The sequence below is a fragment of the Heterocephalus glaber genome, unplaced genomic scaffold, assembly GCF_053883595.1.
Source record: "Heterocephalus glaber isolate CG9 unplaced genomic scaffold, H.glaber_assembly_v1.0 deba00001864, whole genome shotgun sequence".
Taxonomy (NCBI): domain Eukaryota; kingdom Metazoa; phylum Chordata; class Mammalia; order Rodentia; family Bathyergidae; genus Heterocephalus; species Heterocephalus glaber.
Window position 1 is genome coordinate 640,651 of NW_028258504.1, and position 21,327 is coordinate 661,977.

Below are 21,327 nucleotides of genomic sequence, written 5' to 3' on the forward strand. Positions count from 1 at the left end.
CTGTCCCTTTCCTTTGGCCCTGAGCACCCTGTGTCCAGGTGGCAGCTACTGAGTTGCTCTCCTGACTTCCTTCTCTGCCTGGGGTTCTATAGGGCAGAGGGTGTCCCTGCAGGTACCCAGGCTCCCAGGCAGGACAGGCACACAGCTGAGACCCAGAGGACCAGTGCACTCTGTCCCCTTTCCTGCCCGGTCATGCTGGGCTCTGTGCCCCCACCCAAGGGACCCCACCAAGTCTAATGGATATTCAGGTTGCCTGCAGCATGGAGAAGCGTACTCTGGTAAACTGGCCACCATATTCTCCATAAACTGGTGAATGTGACTCCAGCAGTCACCCACGAAGATGGACCTGAAGACAAAAAGACACCAGTCAGAGAATGAGGTACCCTTTCAGGAGGAAACATCCTCTGCCTTCTCCCTTCTCACAGGATCCTTAATAAGGCACTCCCCCTCCCAACACCATCAACCGCAGTGGGTCATCCTGGAGGAGACTGTCATCAGGGCCGCCAGTGGGCAGAAGAGAGCCACCCAGACCATCTACTGAGACTGAGGGGTCTCCCAGCACAGTGGATGCTTGGCTGCTGTCCAGTGTGTCTGATCACAGTAGGTGAAGGTGGCGTGGACAACAAATGCAGGAAGGAAACTTGACTGGATAGGGTCCTGGGCACCCCTGCTTTGTGGGCTCTCTGGGTCCCCACTCGCCCACTGTGCTGCCTTCCCAGGTTCCTATGGGTGAGGACCTTGGCACCACAGAAGCCTTGGAGAGCCATCACCAGGTCCAGAGCTGACCGGGCATGGCCTGTGGTTTCCCTGCTGGGCTCCTGGGTTCCAGGTGTCAGAACTCCCCTTGGAGTGAGGAACCTTTTGCAGGCTGTGTCTGCTCTGCACCTCTCCTCGCCACGCCCCAGATTCCTCTCCCTCCTCACATTTCCCAGCACCATGGATGCAGAGAGAGATGTTTCCTATGGGAACTTGGGTCTTGGCAAGGGTGACCAGTACCATAGACTGTGACACCCCAGCTTTGTCACCAGCCTGCAGTCCCAGCCACTGTGGGCCCTGGATGCCTTTTCCAGTAAGCACTGCTATGGGAGGGGGACAGCCCAGCCACTGCTGCTCTGGCATCAGCACTGTGGACCAGCAGGTACAGCTGCAGGCTCTTCCCATCCCAATTTCTGTATCCTGCTCCCCTCTTTTCCACTCTGTCCCTGGACAGAGAGTGAAGAGCAGGAGGTTGTTTGAGCTGCATGAGCTTCTATCCTGTGGGAATCAGTCACATCTGCTCTACATTCCTGGAAATGGTCTCTAGAGTTCCACAGCTCTGCAGATATGAGCATCATGAGGCAGAAGAGAATTGTGCCCAGTGTGGAGGGACACATGACACTCAGGGCTGAGCTCCCACCCCAATACTTCTGACCACAGTGGGGTATCCAGGAGGTGACTGTCATCAGGCCCACCAATGGGAAGAGGGTGGCCAACCAGACCATCTGCTGTGATTGAGTGGCCTCCTAGCATAAGGGACATTGGTGGCCACCTAATGTGGCTAGTCACACTAGGTGAGGGCTATGGGGACCTGAAGTGGAAGAACAGGACATGGTTGGAAAGGTCCCTGAGCACCTCTGATTCATGGGCTCTCTGGGTCCACACTGGCCTTAGTGTGACCTTCCCAGCTCCCTGTGGGTGGGTGGAAACCTTGCCACCATGGCCATCAGAAGCCTTTGAGAATCATCAGATGTGGCCTGTGGCTCCCTGCTGGACTCCTGGGCTCCAAGTGTCAGATCTGCCCTTGGGATGGGGGAGCCAGCCTTGCTTTGTCACTAGCTGTAGCCCAGCCCCTGCAGGCCCAAGGGGCCTTTTCCAGCAGGCACTGCCAGAGGGACTTATGACAAGAAATATCAGACTTACAGATAACCTCCATCAGTAGTGCGGTCTAAGAGCCAACTGTTTACAATTGATATTCCAGCCACTTAAGAGCAGGGTCTGGATGTGGCTCTTTCCCCAACCTGCTTTTCCATTCTAATGTTCCTGTTTTGATCATACATGCTTTAATTTCTTAGAAACTTTGTTTATTCTTGCCTAGAGGCTGCCAAACACCAGGTGATCCAGCATATGGAAACAATGACAAATGTGCCAGACTCCTTTTACTAAGATCCACTAGATCAACCTTGTGAAAGGAATTCATAACTGCTAAACTGCAACATGACTTCTATCCAAGGCCCATTAGATTAGCTAGAATCTAATTCTAGATTAAGGGACACTAAGCCCCTTCTCCCTAACCACAGTTAGTGATAGTTCTTCAGAGGGAGAAATAGTATAGACAGCTAAGTTAGGTAGAAATATTATAGGCAATCAGACAGGGCTAGTCAACGGAGTCAATGCAGAAGATGAGAACACATAGGAAGTGTGGCTACAGGTACATCTGAAGAAGATTAAAGTCCCAATGGACAAATTTGCATACTTCCCTAAGGGATAAACAGAAGTTTGATATTATTGCTACCACCCTTTTGAGATTTCCTGTATAAAGAAACCATTATCTCATTAGGGGTGGGCCATCCTTTCCCACTCACTAAGACTAAGACTAATACTAAGACTACTAAGACTAAGACTGAAACTAAAGCAAGACTAAGACTATAGATTATATGTTAATGATGTCATCTGTATGCCCTTGCTATTATTGGATCAATATTAGCCAAACAGCTATACTTATAATCATATTGGTTGATTATAGCTTTGACCCAGGTTATACCCACTTCATGATTTTGCTCTATAAAACTTTCTCAGTGGAGTGGGCTCATTAACAACCCATTCAGGATCTTTCCTGTCTCTCACAAGCTATTCCTACTCCTCATTCCTATTCCTGATTCCTATTCTCCAGTAAATTTTCTTACTCTTAAAAAAAAAGAATAAATTCAAACCATGAACTTACACTATTGCAAAATATAATTTTTAGGATAAGACAACCAAAGCACAGGCAACAATAGAAAATAATTTTAAAACTGGACTTCATCTACAATGGTAGAGAATGTTTATAAATCATCTCTCTGATAAAGGATTAGTATCCAGATGCAATTAAAAAATTGGCAAAGGATGTGAATATATAATGCATATCATACCATCACAAAAGCAGCTTAAAATAACAGCAACAACAGAAAACCTCATAGCATGGGCTGGAGACCAGGAAGGCTCCAGTTGGAAGAACCAAGTTCAGCCTCTACTGTGTGTCATGGACATGCTGCCTAACCTCTTCAAGCCCATTCCACCCTGACCCAGAGCTGGCCCCATCTCAGGGGCAGTGGGGATGCTAACACTGTGCACACACTCGACCCACAGCTCAGGTTAGCCTGAAGTCCAAGGCTCAGGCTGCAGAAAGGAAGGACCAGAACCTGGGGATGTGTAAGCCCAGAGCAGAAAGTATTCCTGGGGAACACACTGAAAAGCAGAGCAAAGCAAGACAGCAAAACATCAGGCTTTGTCAAAGACACTGGAGTCTGGAGACATTTGGTGGCAGTGTGGAAACTGGTGCTCGGCACATCCAGAGCTCGCTTCAGAGCAGAGAGCCTAGGTAGCAGGGGTTGAAGATGGTGGACAAACTGATTCCCTTGCACACCATTGGTACAAAGGGTGCAGATGAGGCAAACAGCGTTAGCCAGTGCTGACAGTCCTGGTACTTGACGTGCCCATCACTGGGGGCCTGGAGACCGAGAAATAACAGGTCCCCGCTGCCCAGGAGGCCTGGAAGAGATTGACCTTGCCCCTCAGTGGGCGGAGGTTTTCTCAATCTACAGCTCTCTCTGAGCTCTGAGTACCCAACACCTAGCCAGTGAGATAGAACCAAGGAAATGCCTGCCGACAAAACTCAGAGCCACACCCCCACCTTCCCTCATCTGTGTTTACTGAGGTCCAAACACAGAGCCTTCTGGGTCACCCCCAAACAGGTGTCCAGTGAGCTAGCAGGGTCCTCACCAGAAGCAGGGAGGTCCGGGAGGCTCAGAACACTGACCTCTTAGACAAGGGCAGCCTGGGCAGGCTAATGTTGCCAGGGATGGGAATCAGCACCCACTGCCAAGTGTAGACGGTCATGAGCCCAGGAGTCATGAGTCAGGGCTCAGAGCAGTAACCAGGCCCACCTGTCCCTACCCTGTACCCTACCCAGCAAGCCCTTCACCTCTGACCTGCCAGATAAGCCATGGCTAGCTGCTTGAGAGTGGTTTGTGTGCCTGGCACATTGCTTGACACACAGAAAGCGTCCAATTAATGCTATTCCACATCCCCACTGGTCCCAGCAGCCCTGCTCATCCATCCCAGGGCTGGGTTGGACCCTGGAGCCTCAGAGCAGGGCCTAGGGAAGCAAGCACAGACATGCAACAGGGTGGTGGCCAAGAAGAGCCTTGAGGTCATGCCCACTCTCCAGCAGGACTGGCCTGACCAGACTGTCAGTGCCCTGGGTGCCCATCCTCCCCAACTCTGATGCCCAAAGGCAGCCACCACCCACGCTGTGCTAAGGATCCGAGGGCACCACCTGCCCAGGGCATCTCAGAGTCCCTGGGCTGGAAGTGAGGAGGTACTTCTCTCACGGCGGGCAGGGGGTTCCTAGGTGGCTGTTTTGGCTCAGGAGCTGGGACTGGGGCCTGTGTTCCCCACCCTCAGTGCCCACAGAGAAGGAGATGAGAGGGTCACACCTGTGACTGTGGAAAGAGCCCAGAACAGGAAGCCTGGGTCTTGCCACCACCAGCATCCTCCAGGCAATTTAGCCCCCTAGGAGCTCACCCTGCAACAGGACATCACAGGGAGACCCCCGGGCTACTGTGCATCCAGAGGGGGAGGGCTGAGGGAGGAGGGCTGGGGACCAGGGAGGGCGTCCCCCTGCTGAGGGCTGCACAGGTTCTCATTGGGTCCCAGCCCCAGCCAGCAGGAGGGCTGGGATGGAACCCTGCCACCTCTCTAAGACCAAGACCCACCTGCCTCCCTCTCTGACAGCCAGCAGGAGCCCCAGGGACAGCACAGCTTCCCCAGGGCCAAATGAGCCCCTGGCTGCCCTGAAAGTGGAGGGACTGTGCCAGGTCTGCAGGGTGGGAGGAAGAGCAAGGCTTAGAGGAGAGGCCACTGGGCAGGGATGCAGCTGAGTTCCCCCCAGAGGCCACAGATGGTCTCTCCCAGAGATCCCTGCTGGGGCTTCTCCCAGGGCTGGGAGGTGGCTCCTGGGGCCCAGTGACTGAGAGACCTGCAGGACCCAGGGCTGGGCCATGTTGCTGCAGGGCGAGAGCCACCCAGAGCCCACCCCTGTGGTGACACCCCCACTTGAGGAGATAAGGAAGTCACTGAGGCCTGTGCTGGGGGCTGAGCACTGGAGGCCCTGCCAGTCCTCTTACAGACATGGGGTTTCCCTGAGGCCCCATCCTGCCTGCAGTGACTGGGACTGCTTCTTCCTGGAGTTGGGTGGAGGCAGGATCTGAGGGCCACTCACTTGTTCAGGATGAAGTAGATGTCGGAGACGCCTGGGCATGGCGGCTGATCTGCATTCCTCTTATGCCAGCTGTGCACTGAGACCTGGGGTTGGAAACTTCCGGAGCCCAGGCCGAGTCCCTGGACATTTCTCCAGCTGGCAACTACATGTGGGGGCTTCCTGTGCTAAACAGGGCTGAAAGGAACAGCAGCAGAAGCAGGAGGAAGAGCACAGAACTAGGGCCATGACTTCCCATTTCTTGGCTGTCTCTGTGACCTCTTTGCTCCTGAACCCTGCCCCAGGGCCTCCTGGTTGACGACCTCCCCTGTGCCCAGGGACCTTGGCTGGCTCCTGGAGCCCTGTCACCAATGCCCAGTGTGCCCACACAAGTTCCCTCTCGGAGCACAGAGACTGGGAACACTGCTGCCCCAGGTGTCCTGCTGCCAGCTGTCCCCAAGGCCCTTCCTCCTGATCTAGGCAAAACACTGGGATTATGATGGACAGAATGGTTGTCATGGTGACTTTGTGACCTACAGCTCCGCCCAGGGAACTGCATGTGGTCATGATGCTGACCATGATCCTGATGCTGTCAACAAGCAGGTCCCTGGGCAGAGCTGCGGGTCACAAAGTCACCATGACAACCATTCTGCCCATCATAACCACAGGGTATTCTGCCCTGGGGTGGGGGGAGGGCCTTGGGGACAGTCCCTGGCTGGACACCGAGGGAAGCAGTGTCCTCAGTCACTGTGCTCTCAGAGGGGACTGGTGTGGGCCCGCTGCGCATTGGTGACAGGGCTCCAGGGGCCTTGGTCCCTGGGCACAGAGGAGGTGGCCACGCAGGAGGCCCGAGGTGGCTGGTGTTCGGCCTCCCTGGGCTCTGGACAGGGTCCCATGAGCAAGGAGGTCACAGGGACGGGCAGCAAAATGGGGAGGCACAGCCCCTGTGGGCCCTGCTCTGTGCTCTTCCTCCTGCTCCTACTGCTGCTGCTCCTGCCCCTGCTCGGCGCAGGGAGGTCCCTAGGCCCCCATCCGTACCACATCGTGACCCATAATCCGGAAGCTAGGCGACACCGGGACCCCAGTGAGGACGGTGTTTGTTGGGGCTCCTTCGACCTCTACTTCATCCTGGACATGTGAGTGTCCCCTAGGTCATCCTTCCACCTGACCCCAGGAAGCAGCGGTTCCCAGTCATTACAGGCAGGACAAGGCCTCATGGGACTCCAGCCTCTGCAAGAGGACAGCCAGAGCCCTTCGGGTTCTGTGGGAGAGACCACCTATGGCCTTGGGGTTGGGGGGGGCGGCATCCCTGCCCAGTGGCCTCTCCTCTAAGCCTTGCTCTTCCTCCCACCCTGCAGACCTGGCACAGTCCCTCCACTTTCAGGGCAGCCAGGGGCTCATTTGGCCCTGGGGAAGCTGTGCTGTCCCTGGGGCTCCTGCTGGCTGTCAGAGAGGGAGGCAGGTGGGTCTTGGTCTTAGAGAGGTGGCTGGGTTCCATCCCAGCCCTCCTGCTGGCTGGGGCTGGGACCCAATGAGAGCCTGTGCAGCCCTCAGCAGGGGGACGCCCTCCCTGGTCCCCAGCCCTCCTCCCTCATCCCTCCCCCTCTGGATGCACAGTAGCCCGGGGGTCTCTCTGTGATGTCCTGTTGCAGGGTGGGCTCCTAGGTGGCCAAGGTGCCTGGAGGATGCTGGTGGTGACAAGACCCGGGCTTCCTGGGCTGGGCTCTTTCCACAGTCACAGGTGTGGCCCTCTCATCTCCTTCTCTGTGGGCACTGAGGGTGGGGAACACAGGGCCTAGTCCCAGCTCCTGAGCCAAAACAGCCACCTAGGAGCCCCCTGCCCACCATGGGAGAAGTCCCTCCTCCCTTCCAGCCCAGGGACTCTGAGATGCCCTGGGCAGGCGGTGCCCTCGGATCCTTAGCACAGCGTGGGTGGTGGCTGCCTTTGGGCATCAGAGTTGGGGAGGATGGGTGCCCAGGGTGCTGACAGCCTAATCAGGCCAAGACCCCAAAGCCCCTCTCGGCCGCCACCCTGTTGCATGTGGGATGGATGAGGAGGGCTGTGGGCACAGGTGGGGATGTGGAATAGCATTAGTTGGACACTTGCTGTGTGCCTACTGATGTGGACACTGTAGGCCTCCCAACAGCTTGAGGAAGTCAGTTCTGTGCCCTCAACTCAACGAGGGTGAAGTTGAGGCTGAAAGAAGCTTCATGACTTGGGAAAGTTCAGTCAAAACTCTGCAGCAAACTATCAGAGGGTGGGAAAATTCTCCTTTCCCTTTTTCCTAAAGTCGAAGGAAGTGGGAGGACTAGACAGGCCCAAGGAGATGTGCTCCAGAGCTGAGGCTCCTCATTTCCCACCCCAGCCCCAGTCCACATGCCTCCTGCCTCTGCAAGAGGACAGGCAAGGCATCTTCAAGGCTAGGACGGGCCAAGTCCTTCGGCCACACTCACCTGAGGCTGGAACCTGAGCTGAGCTCTGAATTCTCTCTGAGGGAGGAAGGGGAGCAGCTCAGCCCCCGTGCCCAGGCTGAGCTCCTGGATGGAGGCTTGTCTGCTGGGTGCCTCCCCTCCCGCCCTAGACCTGCCACTTGCCATTCCCACCTACTGGCTGCTGCAGCTAGGGTGAAAGAAGGCACCCTTTGCACCTGTTTCCCATCTCAGTCAGGAGGGCCTGGCACAGACCATCAGCCCCGGGGACTATAGTACTCCTGGCCCTCATGGAAGGGGAGCTCATTGCTCCGTTAGCAGTTGTGGGACAGCAATGTGTCCCCCAGAGATGCCATGTGCAGGGAATAATGCACGGGGTGCGGAGAAAGACTGAGTTCAGATCTAGGTTGGGCATGGAGACTGTCAGGGTTTTCTTAATGTGTGAGAGACTCGGTTTCCTCTCCTGTAAAAGGGAATGAGCTGATGTGAGTGTTCCCTGGATGGAAGCACACAGCACAGGGCTTGGGACACACACGCTCAGAGAAATCATCCTGATACGTCTCGAATCATCTAGGCCTTCATTTCCTCCTAGTGTCCACACTGATTTAGACATAGCCCAGTGGAGGCAGTAGATGGGACAGAAAGAGGTGGCTCTTGGTGTGCTACAGTCTCCACATGTTTGTGTGACCTTCAGGGGGTCCCATTTGTGGGCACCATCATCTCTGGAGGGGAGAAGGTGGCCTCCTGGCAGGTGCCTCTCACCCACTCACCATGGAGCCCCGAGTATCACACGTCCCTCCGCACCAGGCGCAGTTCTCCTCTGCCCCCTGATGCTTGCCGGAAGAGCTGTGGGGACCCAGAGACCTTTGCCAGGGACATAGGGCAGATGTGACTGGTTCCCACTGGACAGGAGTCACGAGGCCCCAGGCTTCTCCTGCTCCTCACTCTCCATCTGGGACAGAGTGACACACAATGGAGCAGGATGCTGGAGTGGGGATGGGAAGAGCCTGCAGCCATCCCTGCTGGTCCACAGTGTGGGCACCAGGGCAGCAGTGGCCAGCCTGTTCCCTTTCCCTGGCAGTGTCTGCTGGAAAAGGCCCCTTGGGCCTGCAGGGGCTGGACTACAGGCTGGTGACAAAGCTGAGCAGGTTCTTCACCCCAAGGGCAGCTCTAACACTTGGTACTCAGGAGTCCAGCAGGGGAACCACAAGCCATGTCTGGTCACCTCTGGACCTGGTGATGGCTCTCAAAGGCTTCCCATGGCTGTGATGCCAAGGTCTCTACACACCCACAGGGAGCTGGGAAGGTCACACCAAGGCCAGTGGAGACCCAGAGAGCCCAAGAAGCAGAGGTGCTCAAGGACCTCTCCAGTCACATCCTCTTCCTCCACTTCCTGTCCCCGCAGCCCTCAGCTAGTGTGACCAGCATCTCTTTTCCTAGAGGTTCCTCAATCCCAGTAGATGGCCTGCTTGGCCAGCCTCTGCCCACTGGTGGTCCTGATGACAGTCACCTCCAGGATAACCTGCTGTTGTCCGAGGCATTGGGGTGGGAGCCAGTGTTAAGGATCCTGCAGAGAGGTGATGGAGAAAGAAGCTGCTCTGGGTGATGAAGGCATCTCATGCCCTAATTTGTGTCTCCTTTGTCATCAGGTCTGGCAGTGTGGACGACAACTGGATTAATGTTCTTTCATTTGTGGCAGAATTGGTGGCAAGATTTAAAAAGTACGCTTCTCCATGGTGCAGGCTGCCTGAGCATTGATTAGACTTGGTGGGGTCCCTTGGGTGGGGACACAGAGCCCAGCATGACCAGGCAGGAAAGGGGACAGAGTGCACTGCTCCTCTAGGTCTCAGGTGTGTGCCTGTCCTGCCTCAGAGCCTGGGCACCTGCAGGGACACTGTCTGCCCTCCAGACCCCCAGGCTGGGAAGGAAGTCAGGACAGCAACTCAGTAGCTGCCACCTGGACACAGGGTGCTCAGGGCCAAAGGAAAGGGACAGAGAGTGTGCCAGGAAGGTTAGAGGGGACAGCAAGGATTCCTAGAGGGAAGTGGTCCTGGGCAGCTTCCCAGAGGAGGTGGGAAGTGAACTTGACCTCGAAGGCTGGAGAAAAGTCAGGGTCACAGTAACCCTCAGGGTGCCCTCTAGTGGGGGGTCTGTTTAGGCTGAAGAATGTGGGTAACTCAGGGGAGGGCTGGAGACAAACCCTCACAAGTAGCTTGGGGCCAATGCCCCCAGGATTGACTGTGCCAGGCCAAGGAGGGGCTTGAATTCTTCCTCTGAGCCATAGAGAGCCATGGAAGGTTCATGGGCAGGGGAGTGATGGGCTCCAAGAAAAACCCTGGCAACTGTGGGTGAATAGAGCCAGGAAGAAGAACAGGAGCAGCGGTCAGCTCAGCCAGGGAGGCTGCAGCCACCTTGCAAGGGTCAGAGGTCCTGGACCAAGGGCAGTGGTCAGCGACAGGAAGGGAAGGCCTTGTGAATGGTGCCCATAGGGAGTGGGACTTCCTGAGCTGGGAGGAAGGAGGGTTTGGGAAGAGGAAAAAAGGCTAGAGATACAAAAGTAGCAGCAGCAGAGAGACAGATGGGAGGGAGGCCTCATGAAGGAGTGCAGAGGGTCTGTCCTCTTTAGGGTGTTTGTGTGTGTGTGTGACTGGTGTGCGCATGAGTGTGTGAGCCTGGATGTGTGTGTGATGTGAGTGCCCGTGAGTGTGTGAGCTTGTGTGGATGAGTGTGTATGTATTTGTGGGCACACCTAGGGGTCTATCCTGTGCTTGCTTGTGTGTTGGAGTGCTGGAGCAGAGGCGTGGTTGTGAGGCCACCCTGACCCTCCCTGGGGCCCACGTCCCCATAGGCTGCAGCACCTCTCGCTGAGGTTCTCTGAGCCCAGGGCGGAGAGGGGTGCGCACAGAGACTGCCCCTCATCCCAGGCAGTCTCCTGGGGTCAAATGCATGGGTTTCTTACTGCCCTGATTCCTTGCAGCCCCAACCTGCGCATGTCCTTCATTATCGGCTCCAGAGATGCCGAAGTCATTGTGCCTCTCACTGCAGACAGGTAGGTGACCTGAGGAGGGCTGGGGACCAGGCCACAGGAACTTCAGGGAACTGAGGGCTCCACTGCCGGCTCTGTGGGGCCTCATCCATGCATGGGATGGGCTGGTTGGGATCCCTAGGGATCCACATTGGCCTCCAGCCTGATGCCCAGCCCCTCACAGTCCTGCTGAACTGGTACCCACAGACCCTGCCATCCAGAAGTCCCCATGTCTGCCCAGACTCCAACAGACCTGAGTTCTTTCCTGGGCTGGCTGTGGGGACCTGCGGGATCCAGGGGGCTGGCGGAGCAGACCAGACTCCTATAAGCACCTTGGCCTGTGTGGGGCCTACTGTGACAGGTCACCCTCTGCCCAGGGCCAGTGGGGCACAGAGAGGGCTGGGGAAGGGCTGGGGGCTTTTGGCAGGGCAGCATTGCCCCCCAGTAGGCCTCAACAGAGAGACCTGAGAAACCAACATCAGGGGGAGGTGGCTCAGTGTGCCCAGAGATGCAGAGACCCAGGAGGATGCTGGAGAGCTGCTGATCAGCTGTAGGGTGAGGGATAGCAATGAATTCAAACCCTGAGAGGGAGGAGTACAGAGGAGAGGTGGGTACTCTTAGCCTGGAGTTGTGGGGCCCTGGGGAGAAGCCAGGGGAAGACAGTGAAGGACAAGCCAGCACTCAGGGGAGGGAGGGACAGGAAGCCCTGGGGCCTGAGGACAGTGACACTGGACATCAGGATCTTTTGATCCAGGGACAATAGAAAAGAGACTGGGTCAACATTGGCAGCGCACACACTGTGCACAGGCAAAGCTTTAAGGGCGCATGGAGTATGGGGTGGAGACATTCAGCCTAATTGAGGCTTTGGCCAAAGGAAGCCAGCAATTGATTGAGGACCAGGGTGTGCTCAGAGAGCAAAGGAGCAGCAGGTTTGTGTTGATTTGCAGGGGTTGGCTGAAGTGCAGGGATTCCCATGCTGGGTGCTCAGTTCCAAACAATGTTTCTTCTTGTGACTAACATGGATCGCTTTATGGTCATGGTGAACTCATCATCGAGGCTGTTGAATGCTCATGTACCTGGTGCCATCATCCTGCACAAATCGTCCTGGCCTCATACTTGGGGGGCTCATGGGTGGTCAACTGACTCAGGAACTCCTGAGTTACTCTTATAGCTGGTGTCATCATCTTGTATAGTATGATAGGGCTGAAGGACATTCAGTGTTGGAGCTGCTGAGAGTCCAAGGATGGATTGAAAGCACCAGCTCCAAGGGACAACAAGCTGAGTTAACCCTGTAGCATAGTCTTGGACAGCATATTTCTTAAATGACCAACATGTCCCTGTACAGAGCTGGGTAGAGTCTGGCTCTAGGGCTGTGGCAGAAAAAGGGACAGAAAACATGAACATGCACTATGTCAGGCATTTTGTCCCATTGCAGTTACCCATCAGACATCTGTGGACTTGTCTGATTCAGCTAGACACAATACCCAACACCCACTACTTCAAGGAGGAGAGGCTAAGTTAGCTCATGTTTTAAGGAGATTCAATCCATGATGGGCTGGCTGCATGCCAGGAACAGCATGGTAGAAGGGTGTGTTAGAACAAAGCTGCTTAATTCATGGCAGCCATGAGACAGAGCAGGAGAATAGCGCCAGACAGGAAGCAGCCAGAAACCATATATAGGACTCAAGGTCACACCTCCGTGACCCACCCAGACACACCCAGAAAGGTGCTTCACCAATCCCACAGGCAGATGCCAAGCAAATGAAGCAGACACTCAGCTAACCATCACAAGGCTCAAGAGAAGAATCAGTGGTTCTCAGCTAAAGTGCCTTTGAGTCCCTGTGAAGTAACCCAGGAAATTGTTGTCAGACCCATGCTTCAAAGGTGCTGATTGTGGGAAGCTATTAATGTATTGCCCAGCTGTGTGACATCCAAAATTAGTGATTATGAGTTAACTAAGAGCAAGTGAAGCTCGAGGGATTATTTAGCAGTTTCCCTTTTTGGGAACAATTTCTCACTTCAGGCCAACTTTCTGCTTTTGTGGTTTTATCAGGATCTGTTGTGGTTTCTGATGGATCTGCTGGAATGTGCCATGCTACCAGGGTGTATACTGTGCTCAGGAGCTAAATGTGTCATCCCATCCTTCTGTTCCAACACCATCCCCCATGGTGGCCCATAACTGTTTGAGGCAGGGTCACTCCCTCCTGCCCCGGGTCCAGCTGACAGGAAGAGCAGAGAGCGGTTGGCTCCATGGACACACGAGAGGCCTGGTGCAGGGTGTGGGAGAGACTTGAATGGCCACAATGGGTGGGGAAGTGGTCCATGAGAAGGAGCTGGCAGAATTCTTGAGGGGCAGTGGGACTGTGCTGGGCACAGGGCAGGGGCTGGGCTGGGCAGAACTTGGTTGAGCCTCCCCTGGGTAGGGCTGGCTGTGTCTTCACCCCTCATGGACAGGGCCAGGCAGTGATGGGTCTAGGGCCCTCAGAGCTTGGCCCACAGCAGTGTCTCTGTCCCAGGAAGAAGCTGCCCTTGGTCTTCACTCTAGGTGGCCTTGCTGTGCAGGCTCAGCCCTGTCACAGCCAATCAGCCTGAACACAGTCTTCCTTTTCTGTCCCACTGCTGCCACCAGAGCTGGTGCTGCCTGCCCCAATCAACCCTGTCTCTAACAGCCCCTGACAGCCTGGTCCCAGCAGCCTGAGCGGGCTTGACCGCCTTAGCTGCCTGTGGCCATGTCCCCACCTCAGGACTTTAGTGTCAGGAACACTGAAGTCCTGGGCCCACACTGCTCATGAAGCAGCCTGGCTCCTTCCTTTGGTGGCTAAGGAGGGGCAGGTCAGGGTCTGTGCAATGGGGACAGAGCAGGGCAGGCTGAGCTAGTGATCCATGTGACCCAGCCTTCTCTGCTGGAGAGCAGGCCTCAGCCAGGGTATCCTTGGCTTCTGGTCAGCACCAGGCATGAGGGTCTCCCTGGATCCCCGGCCTCAAGCTGCATATCCCTGGGCACCACACTCACCAGGAAGGCCTCACGGGGCCCATGGGATGTCTCCAAGAGTGGGGTGCCTGAGACAGGGTGAGCTCAGAGAAAATCAGGCCTTCCCATGAGACCGGCTGTTAGCCACTGCACCTGCCAAAGGGCTAAGCAGGCTGGGGACAGAGAAGGAAACAGACCTCCAGCAAATGATCCAGTTTAGTACAGGGGACAGAGCCACCCATCCTGATGGTCAATGGACAAGGCTGTGGGACAGCTCCGGGTGTGTGGTAACAACTAACCTCTTTCTTGATTTTTTTTCAGAGACAAAATCAACAATGGTTTTAACAGACTCCAATCGGTGGTGCCTGGAGACTACACATACATGCAGAAAGGGTTCGAAAAGGTAGAGAAGGCTGGAACCCAGGGGCAAAACCACCTAACAGCATAGAATGTGACCATGTCTGTCCAGTGCTTTCCCCAACCCATGTCCATTCCCTTGCAGGCAAACAAGCAGATCATGAGATCACACTTTGGAGGTGAGTGGCCTGCACCCCCTCAGGCAGCTGGGTGCACAGCTGGTGGCTCTCAGGGAGGTCTGTGTACAGTCTCCAGGCTCCTCCCAGTCCCAAATCTGGGAACTCTGTGTTAGCTTCTCATTGCTATGACAAAATAGCTGAGAAAATCAACTTAAGAGTAGAAAAGGTTTATTTTGGCTCACAATTTCCTAGGCTTCAGTCCATGGTCAGCTGCCTCCATTGTTTCTGGGCTGTGGTGAGGCAGAACACCATAGTGGGCAGTGTGTGGTGGAGCAAAGCTGCTCATGTCAAGATGGACAGGAGAAGGAAAGAACAAGAAGGAGCCAGGGATAAGGTTCATCCTTCAAGGACTCACCCTATTACCAACTTCCACCCGTGAGGTCCCACCCCATAAAGTTTCCCGCAGTTCCCAATAGCACCAGCAGCTCTGGACCAAACCTTCAACACATAAGATTCTGGGAAACATCAAGTTTCCAAAATAGAATACAGTTGTCCGAGACCAGCCCTTCTGGTGGGCAGAACGCCCGCCTCGGCATGGTTCTCACAGGACAGGAGGCCCCATGGGTCTACCCAGGGCACTTGGTCACTCTGAGCTCCTGGTCCCTCACTGGGCTCTGCATGCAGAAGGAGGAAGCCCAGATCCTGAGCAGCCTGAGGACCAGCATGAGGTGCCCACCTTGTCCCCAGGGCCAGACCTTCCTCCCCTTCTCCATTCCCATCTTCCGTGGCCCACTTGCTCCTGGACCTGCACCTCCCACCACACAAATGTCTGTGTGGCCCAGGACACATATCCCTCTGCACTGTGGGCTGGCAGCTCTGGGCAAGAGTGGTGGGGCCCAGTGGGGACAGCGCTGGGGAAGAATGGGGTCCCCTGTCCAGGACCCTGCATGAGAGTGCTGAGCAGCTGGGCCGCTGTCCCAAGCAGAAGCCGACAGGCTGTGCCCCAAATAGGCACCGGCACCTCCCCTCCCTGGGTTGCTCTGCAGGAGGGGCTGCTGCTTCCTGTGCCCGGGAATGGGCTGAGACTGGTGGGCACATGGCTGGGCTGTCCTCAGGGAGGAGGGTGTGCAGTCTGGGGGACAGCAGGGTTAGGGTCAGGAAAGGTCCTGAACCCCTCTCTTCTCATATGTAAAATGGCCCTGGGCGAGGCCCCCTTCTCACTCTGGAGTCTCTGGGTGGCAGGTTCTGTGGTCTGGCCACCTGGCCCAGGAGCCCTAAGTATGAGGAGCACCCACCTGCCTTCGTGGGCAGTGCTGGGTCCTGACAGTCTGCCTTGGTCCTGGGTCCCCTGCCGGTCACTCCTGAGCCTCGCTCACCTGGCCCCTACTTCTTGCTTCCTACACAGGCGAGAAAGTTGCCAGTGTGATTATCATGCTGACCAGTGGGAGGCTGAGGAAAGACTCATTTGAAGAGACAAAGGAGGAGGTGAGCCCAGGTGTGGTCACCAGCACTTTGCCCCACCCATTTCGGTGCATTATCCTAAATGTCTCCTTTCTTGTAGGCTGACAATGCCCGGTACTTGGGGGCCATTGTTTACACTGTGGGTGTGCTAGACTACGACAAAGATCAGGTACTTCAGACCAGGTGCCCACCAAGGGGCTTGAATACATGGGGCCTCACAGGGCAGGTAGAGACCTTCCCCCTCCCCGAACCTGGCCTGACACAGGAGCCAGTCTGTCTGTGAGAGTATGACTCTCCACTGTCCCCAAGCCCTGAGGGCAAGGCACTGTGTCCTTGTCCTGGGTCTGGAGACCTGGTGCCTCCTTGAGGCCCTGCCTGGGCATCAAGCTGATTCTTCCCCACATAGATGGTGGCACTCGCAGACACCCCAGGACACATGTTCACGGTGGACAGTGGCTTCAAGGGTCTGCAGGACATCGTGGACTTGGTGAGCAGGGTGGGGGGACCTGGGCACATTGGGGACATCACTCCAAGGTCCAAGTGTCACACTCCCATCCTCCTTCTGCCCTGTTACCAGCTTGTCTCCAAGTCCTGTCTTGAGGTGACGTCGGTGGAGCCGTCCAACTTGTGTGTGGGAAGTAAGGTCTGTGGGCTTGGGAACCAGCAGACAGCTCAATCCGTCATTGCAGGTATTTGTGTGTGTGTGTGTGTGTGTGTGTGTGTGTGTGTGAACAGGTGATTGTGGTGCCATGTGCTTTTGTGTGGGTGCTTTGTGTATACTTTTTGTGCTTTTGTTTGGGTAGCCTGTGGCCCTTCTTTGGTGTGTGATGTGTGTATGTATTGTTTGTGGGTGGTTCATGAGCAGGGGTTTGTGGTATATGTATTAGAATGTGTATATGAAATGTATGTAGGGGGCTTGTGTTGTTTGTGTGTCTAGGTGACATGTTAATAACACTTGTTTGTGGTATACTAGGGAAGAAGGTGATGGGGATGTGTGTAGATGTGGTATGAGTGTGTGGTATGAGTGTGGAGAAAGTGTCAGGTTGTGTAGCAAGTGTCCTATATGTACTGGTGTCATACATGTTGGAGGAGTCTGTGTGCTGGGTTTGCAATGTGTGGTGTGTGTCTCCATAGTTTGTGTGCCATGGGATGTGAGGAAATGGATGGTGTGGGACTGTTGTGCTTGTGTGTGATGTGTGTGGTGTAGGGGATGAGTATGTGCTATGCGTGTGGTGTGGGAGATGAGTGTGTGTGATGGTGCACTCGGTGTTGGTGGTATGTGTGATGTGTGTGTTGTATGTGTGATGTGTGCATGATGTGAGTGTATTTGTGATGTGTGTGGTGTATGTGCAGTGTGTGCAGCATGTGTGATGTATGTGAAGTGTGTGAGGTTTATGGAGGCAGTGGCACACATGGTTATGGTCAGAGGCTGTCTGGTCTGTTTATGTTGTGGTTGTGATGTGTTGTGTGGGGTATGTGGGAGGGAATGAAGTGTGTCTGTATGGAATGATATGCTTTTGTGATGTGTGGTGTATCTCTGAGTTTACATGTGGTACACGATGTGTGTGGTACGTGTGTATATGAGTGGTGGTGTATATGGTATTTAGTGAGCACGAGAGTACTGAGTTTCCAGAATGTGTATGTCATGTGAGGTGGCTGTATATGAATCATGTGGTGTTTTGTGGAGGGTGTGGGGTGTGACTATTTGTGAGTGGTTACGAGGTATGGAACGTGTGTATGGTATTGTGACATGTGTGTTTGTGGTGTGCGGTGCTTCTACAGGGAGTGTGATATTGGAGTGTATTTCTGGTTTGTAGGTACATAAGGTATAAGCATATGCATATATGTGCAGTGTGTGTTATGTTTGGTGTGTGTGGGGATGTTTGTCAAAATATGTTGTGTATGAATGCAGTGTGTATGTTGGAATGTGAAGTATGTATGTGGAAAGTATGGTGTGAGTATAGCATTGTGTTCTTATGCTGTGCACATTGTGTTTTTATAGTATGTGTGTGGGTTGTTGTACCTATGTTGGGAGCACAGTATTTGGGTGCATGGTGCATCTGCATGGTGGTTGTGTAGTGTTCATGGTGTGGTGTGATTGTGCATGGAGCAGACAGTACACGGATGGGTATGTTTGTCTTCCTGAGGGTATGGTATGCATCTCATGTGTGGTGTAAGTGGATGTTTAGCCTGACTGTGCACTGGGTTTGTACACTTGTGTGTCTGGTGACAGTGTAGGTGTATGTGTACAGTCACTGTTCAAACTTATCACAACACAAAGTTTAATTGTGAATGTAGGAAAAGTTTGTTTTAGAAATGCTGAAGGACACCCAGCAATGGGACAGAGCAGTGTTTAAACAGGCCAACACAGACACAGCAGCTAGTGCTCAGCAAGAAGGGATGGGCAGATACAGGGTTTGAAATAGAAACAGTTTCCACATCCCCAGATGGAGACAGATGCAAGGTGTCACCACATGGGATGAAACAAAAGCATTGTACAAATTCAGCATCCATCCCTGGGCTGGAGAGAGAAGGAAACCTCCACACTTGACCTAGTTTCCATAGACAGCCAGGTGCACCTCGAGCCCATGGGGAAATAGCAGTGCCTGTCCCCAAGGCTGGAAGTGACATGGATGCCCCTAGTCCAGCCCAGGTCCCTGCCTTGGTGCACTGAGGATGCTCCTAAGTGGTCCAGAGGGAGGCCACCTCTCTTTGTCATGGGCACTATGTATGCAGCCATCATCCCCACGTGGCTGGCTTCTGACACCCAAGTGGAGGGGACAGGGGGGGTCAGGCTCTTTCTCTCACAAGTGGCATCTTGGGTGCTGCATCTGCTGGGTCCTGGCTTCTGTGTCCCTTGTGGGAGGCACCATGACTGCAGGCTGTGGGAAGACAGAACTGTGCCCACTTTGAGCTCTGCCACCCACGGCCCATGGGAGGGATAAGGTGCCAAACACCTGGGCTGCAGTGTGGTCTTCGATGGATAGAAATAGCACTGTGGGGACATTGGGGGACAGATGGACAATGATGGCATAGCATCAGGACGTGGATAGGAGCTGAGGATGCCTGGACCTGACCTCTCCACCCTGGACCTCTGCTCTGCACCCGAGCCCCTCTGATGCTGGGCAGGGTGGGGGCTGCAGTGCTGGGTGGAGGTGGGTCAGGGACCTCACCCCAGGGTCTCTCCTGCTTTTGGTGTGAAGCACCTCAGCAGATCAGCTGCCCTGACACACAGGCCCTGACGTCTGGGCAGCCAGAGAAACCCCAGGTGAGGACAGGAGCTGCCACTGCTTCCTCCCAGCCACAGAGCTGAGGTGACAGGTGCCTCCAGACACCAGCTCCACTGCTGACCTGTTACACTCCTGGGTGTCCTGAGCAGAGCTGCCATACGCATAGTGAATCAGGGGCAAGCTGAGGCAGGAGCCTGGGCCCCAGGTGACACAGAATGGCCTGGGTGCTCAGGCCGGCGTGGAGAGCCAGTCCATGTGCAGGGACTGGGGGACAGGGCTGTTGCAGCCCAGGGTCCTGGGCTGGGTGACCTGGGGCCACTCCAGGGCCATGGGGACAGGAAGGATACAGGCCTGGGCCAGGAGCTGCTGTCAGGCCAAGTAGCTGGAAACTGCAACTGGAAGACCCACAGGAACCCAGCCTGGGTGCTGCAGAGCTGCCCAGCTGCCCTCTCTTGTCCCCTGTGGCTTAGGCTAAGGGGCAGGGAGGGCCATGCTGGTAGAGTGAGGGGCTTTTGGGTCCAGAGGGCAGTGGGCTGTGTTCCTTGTGGGTCAGGAAGAGGCTAGGTGTGGAGGTGTTGACCCCCATGAGCCCCCCTCCTGGTAGGACAGGGGCCTCTGGTGCTCCCATCCTGGCCCTGCTCCTGGGGACTTCAATGGGAACCATGGGAATTCAGGGTGGAGGCCCCAGCTGAGGTGGTCCCTGGAAGCTGGGTGCCTGTCATGGTGCTGTGGTCTGGATGGTGGGAGGAGGAGGGCTCCCACATTTTCAAGGCTGGTTCTGCTGCATCTGGTCTGGGGGTTACAGATGCTCACATACGGCTGCCACCTCTTGGAACCCTGAGAGTCTCCCTGGGGGTGACTGCTGTGAACCCAGAGCCCCACTCCCACACTCCCAGTTTGAATGTATCCTTGCAGAGCCCTACACGGTGGTCATCAGAGGACAAGGTTTTCATAATGCAAAAGGCCCAGACCAGGTTATTTGCAGATTCAAGTTCGGTGGCACCATCTTTGGTAAGTGGCTCCTGGTTGCCTCTAGGTCACATGTTCCCTCAGGACATCCTTCCCCTCAGTACTGGAAGCCTCCAGCCAGGGCTGACCTTTCCCAGAGGATGCCATGAGGTTAGGGGACAGGGGGAGCAGGGGACCCTTCCTCCTCTGCAAAGTGGGTATTGGTAAACCCCAGCACCCCAGGAGTGGGTTGGAGTAGGTCTCGCCCTCGGCAGGCTGGTGTGAGCCTGGGCTGGCCTCACAGCAGCATCTGTCTCACCTGGTCCTCCACGCCCTTCCCTGAGAGCTGGAACCCCAGGCAGGAGTCTGCTACAGGGAGAACACTGCAGCCCTGGGCTCTGAACCTGGCCAGGTGCACAGAGAAGCTGCTGGGAAACCACCCACTCCAGCTTGCAGAGGGGACACTGGACCTGGAAGCTCCAGGCCAGAGAGTGGGCATCCCGAGCATCCCAAGCATGCAAGCACAGCTCCATGTCAGGAGGGCTGGGCTCCAGACTGGGAGGTTTCTACTCCTACACATTATGGAATGGTTGTCAGGCTCTGGAGGAAGAGAGGGAAGGAGGGAAGGAGTGAGGGAGGGAGGGAAAGAAGGAAAGAAAGGAGGAAGGAAGGAAACAGTGAAATCATCAAACATCCCCGTTTCCTCCACAGGCTGCCCCAGCTCAGTAATGACCCCACCTGGTCCCTATGGTCAAATCCCAGGGTCACCCTTGGTCCTCTCACACCCAGTCCCCCAGTTAGTCCCACAATACTGCCGTCCACACGGTGCCCAGGATCTGCCCACCCACAAGGATTCATTGCACCAGGAGCAAAACCCAGTCCTCCACTTGACACCCACCACTGGGCTCCCGTCCTTCCCTCCTCCACAAGCCCCTCAGTTCCTGCCACAGGCCTTGGCACCTGCCACTCACACAGCCCAGCCTCTGCTCCCATGCGTCGCTCCCAGCTGCTGCTGCTCTGGTTGGGCTTAGCTGAAACCTGCTGCTCAGGCAGAGCTGACTTGACAGACCAGGCCCCTGCCTGTAAGGGGAACAAGACTTGCATGGAACTGGAAGCCTGGTGGCTGCTGTCTGGGGTGCCTACCCATGTCCTCTGGATTCCTACCGCCTGCACCACAGAGCATTGTGATCCAGTTCCAGGGCTGGCACCATTTCAGTGCCGATATTTCAGTGTCTCTCAAAGAGCAACTGCATCTCCAAAGGCGGTACAGGTGGCCTGGACCCCCCAGCACCATGCGCCTGCCTTTTGGGCTGCTCGCTTTGCAGTGTTTCCTCTGTCCCCTTCATCCCTGA

General features: G+C 55.4%; 1 protein-coding gene across 4 annotated transcripts in view; it reads left to right on the forward strand.

The window, feature by feature from the left end:
* Positions 1–6,116: 6,116 nt before the first annotated feature.
* LOC147820518 (anthrax toxin receptor-like) overlaps positions 6,117–21,327 on the forward strand; it is a 28,767-nt gene continuing 13,556 nt past the window's right edge. For 2 of the 4 annotated variants that reach the window (XM_087204154.1, XM_087204152.1), the window contains exons 1-10: positions 6,117–6,570; positions 9,514–9,585; positions 10,842–10,913; positions 14,182–14,263; positions 14,363–14,396; positions 15,742–15,821; positions 15,898–15,966; positions 16,204–16,284; positions 16,375–16,486; positions 19,943–20,038. In XM_087204154.1, the coding sequence (XP_087060280.1) occupies positions 6,329–6,570; positions 9,514–9,585; positions 10,842–10,913; positions 14,182–14,263; positions 14,363–14,396; positions 15,742–15,821; positions 15,898–15,966; positions 16,204–16,284; positions 16,375–16,486; positions 19,943–20,038 (940 nt within the window). In that variant the 5' untranslated portion in view covers positions 6,117–6,328. The remainder of the gene's footprint in view (positions 6,571–9,513; positions 9,586–10,841; positions 10,914–14,181; positions 14,264–14,362; positions 14,397–15,741; positions 15,822–15,897; positions 15,967–16,203; positions 16,285–16,374; positions 16,487–19,942; positions 20,039–21,327) is intronic. The other 2 variants (XM_087204153.1, XM_087204151.1) reach the window with 2 other exon arrangements.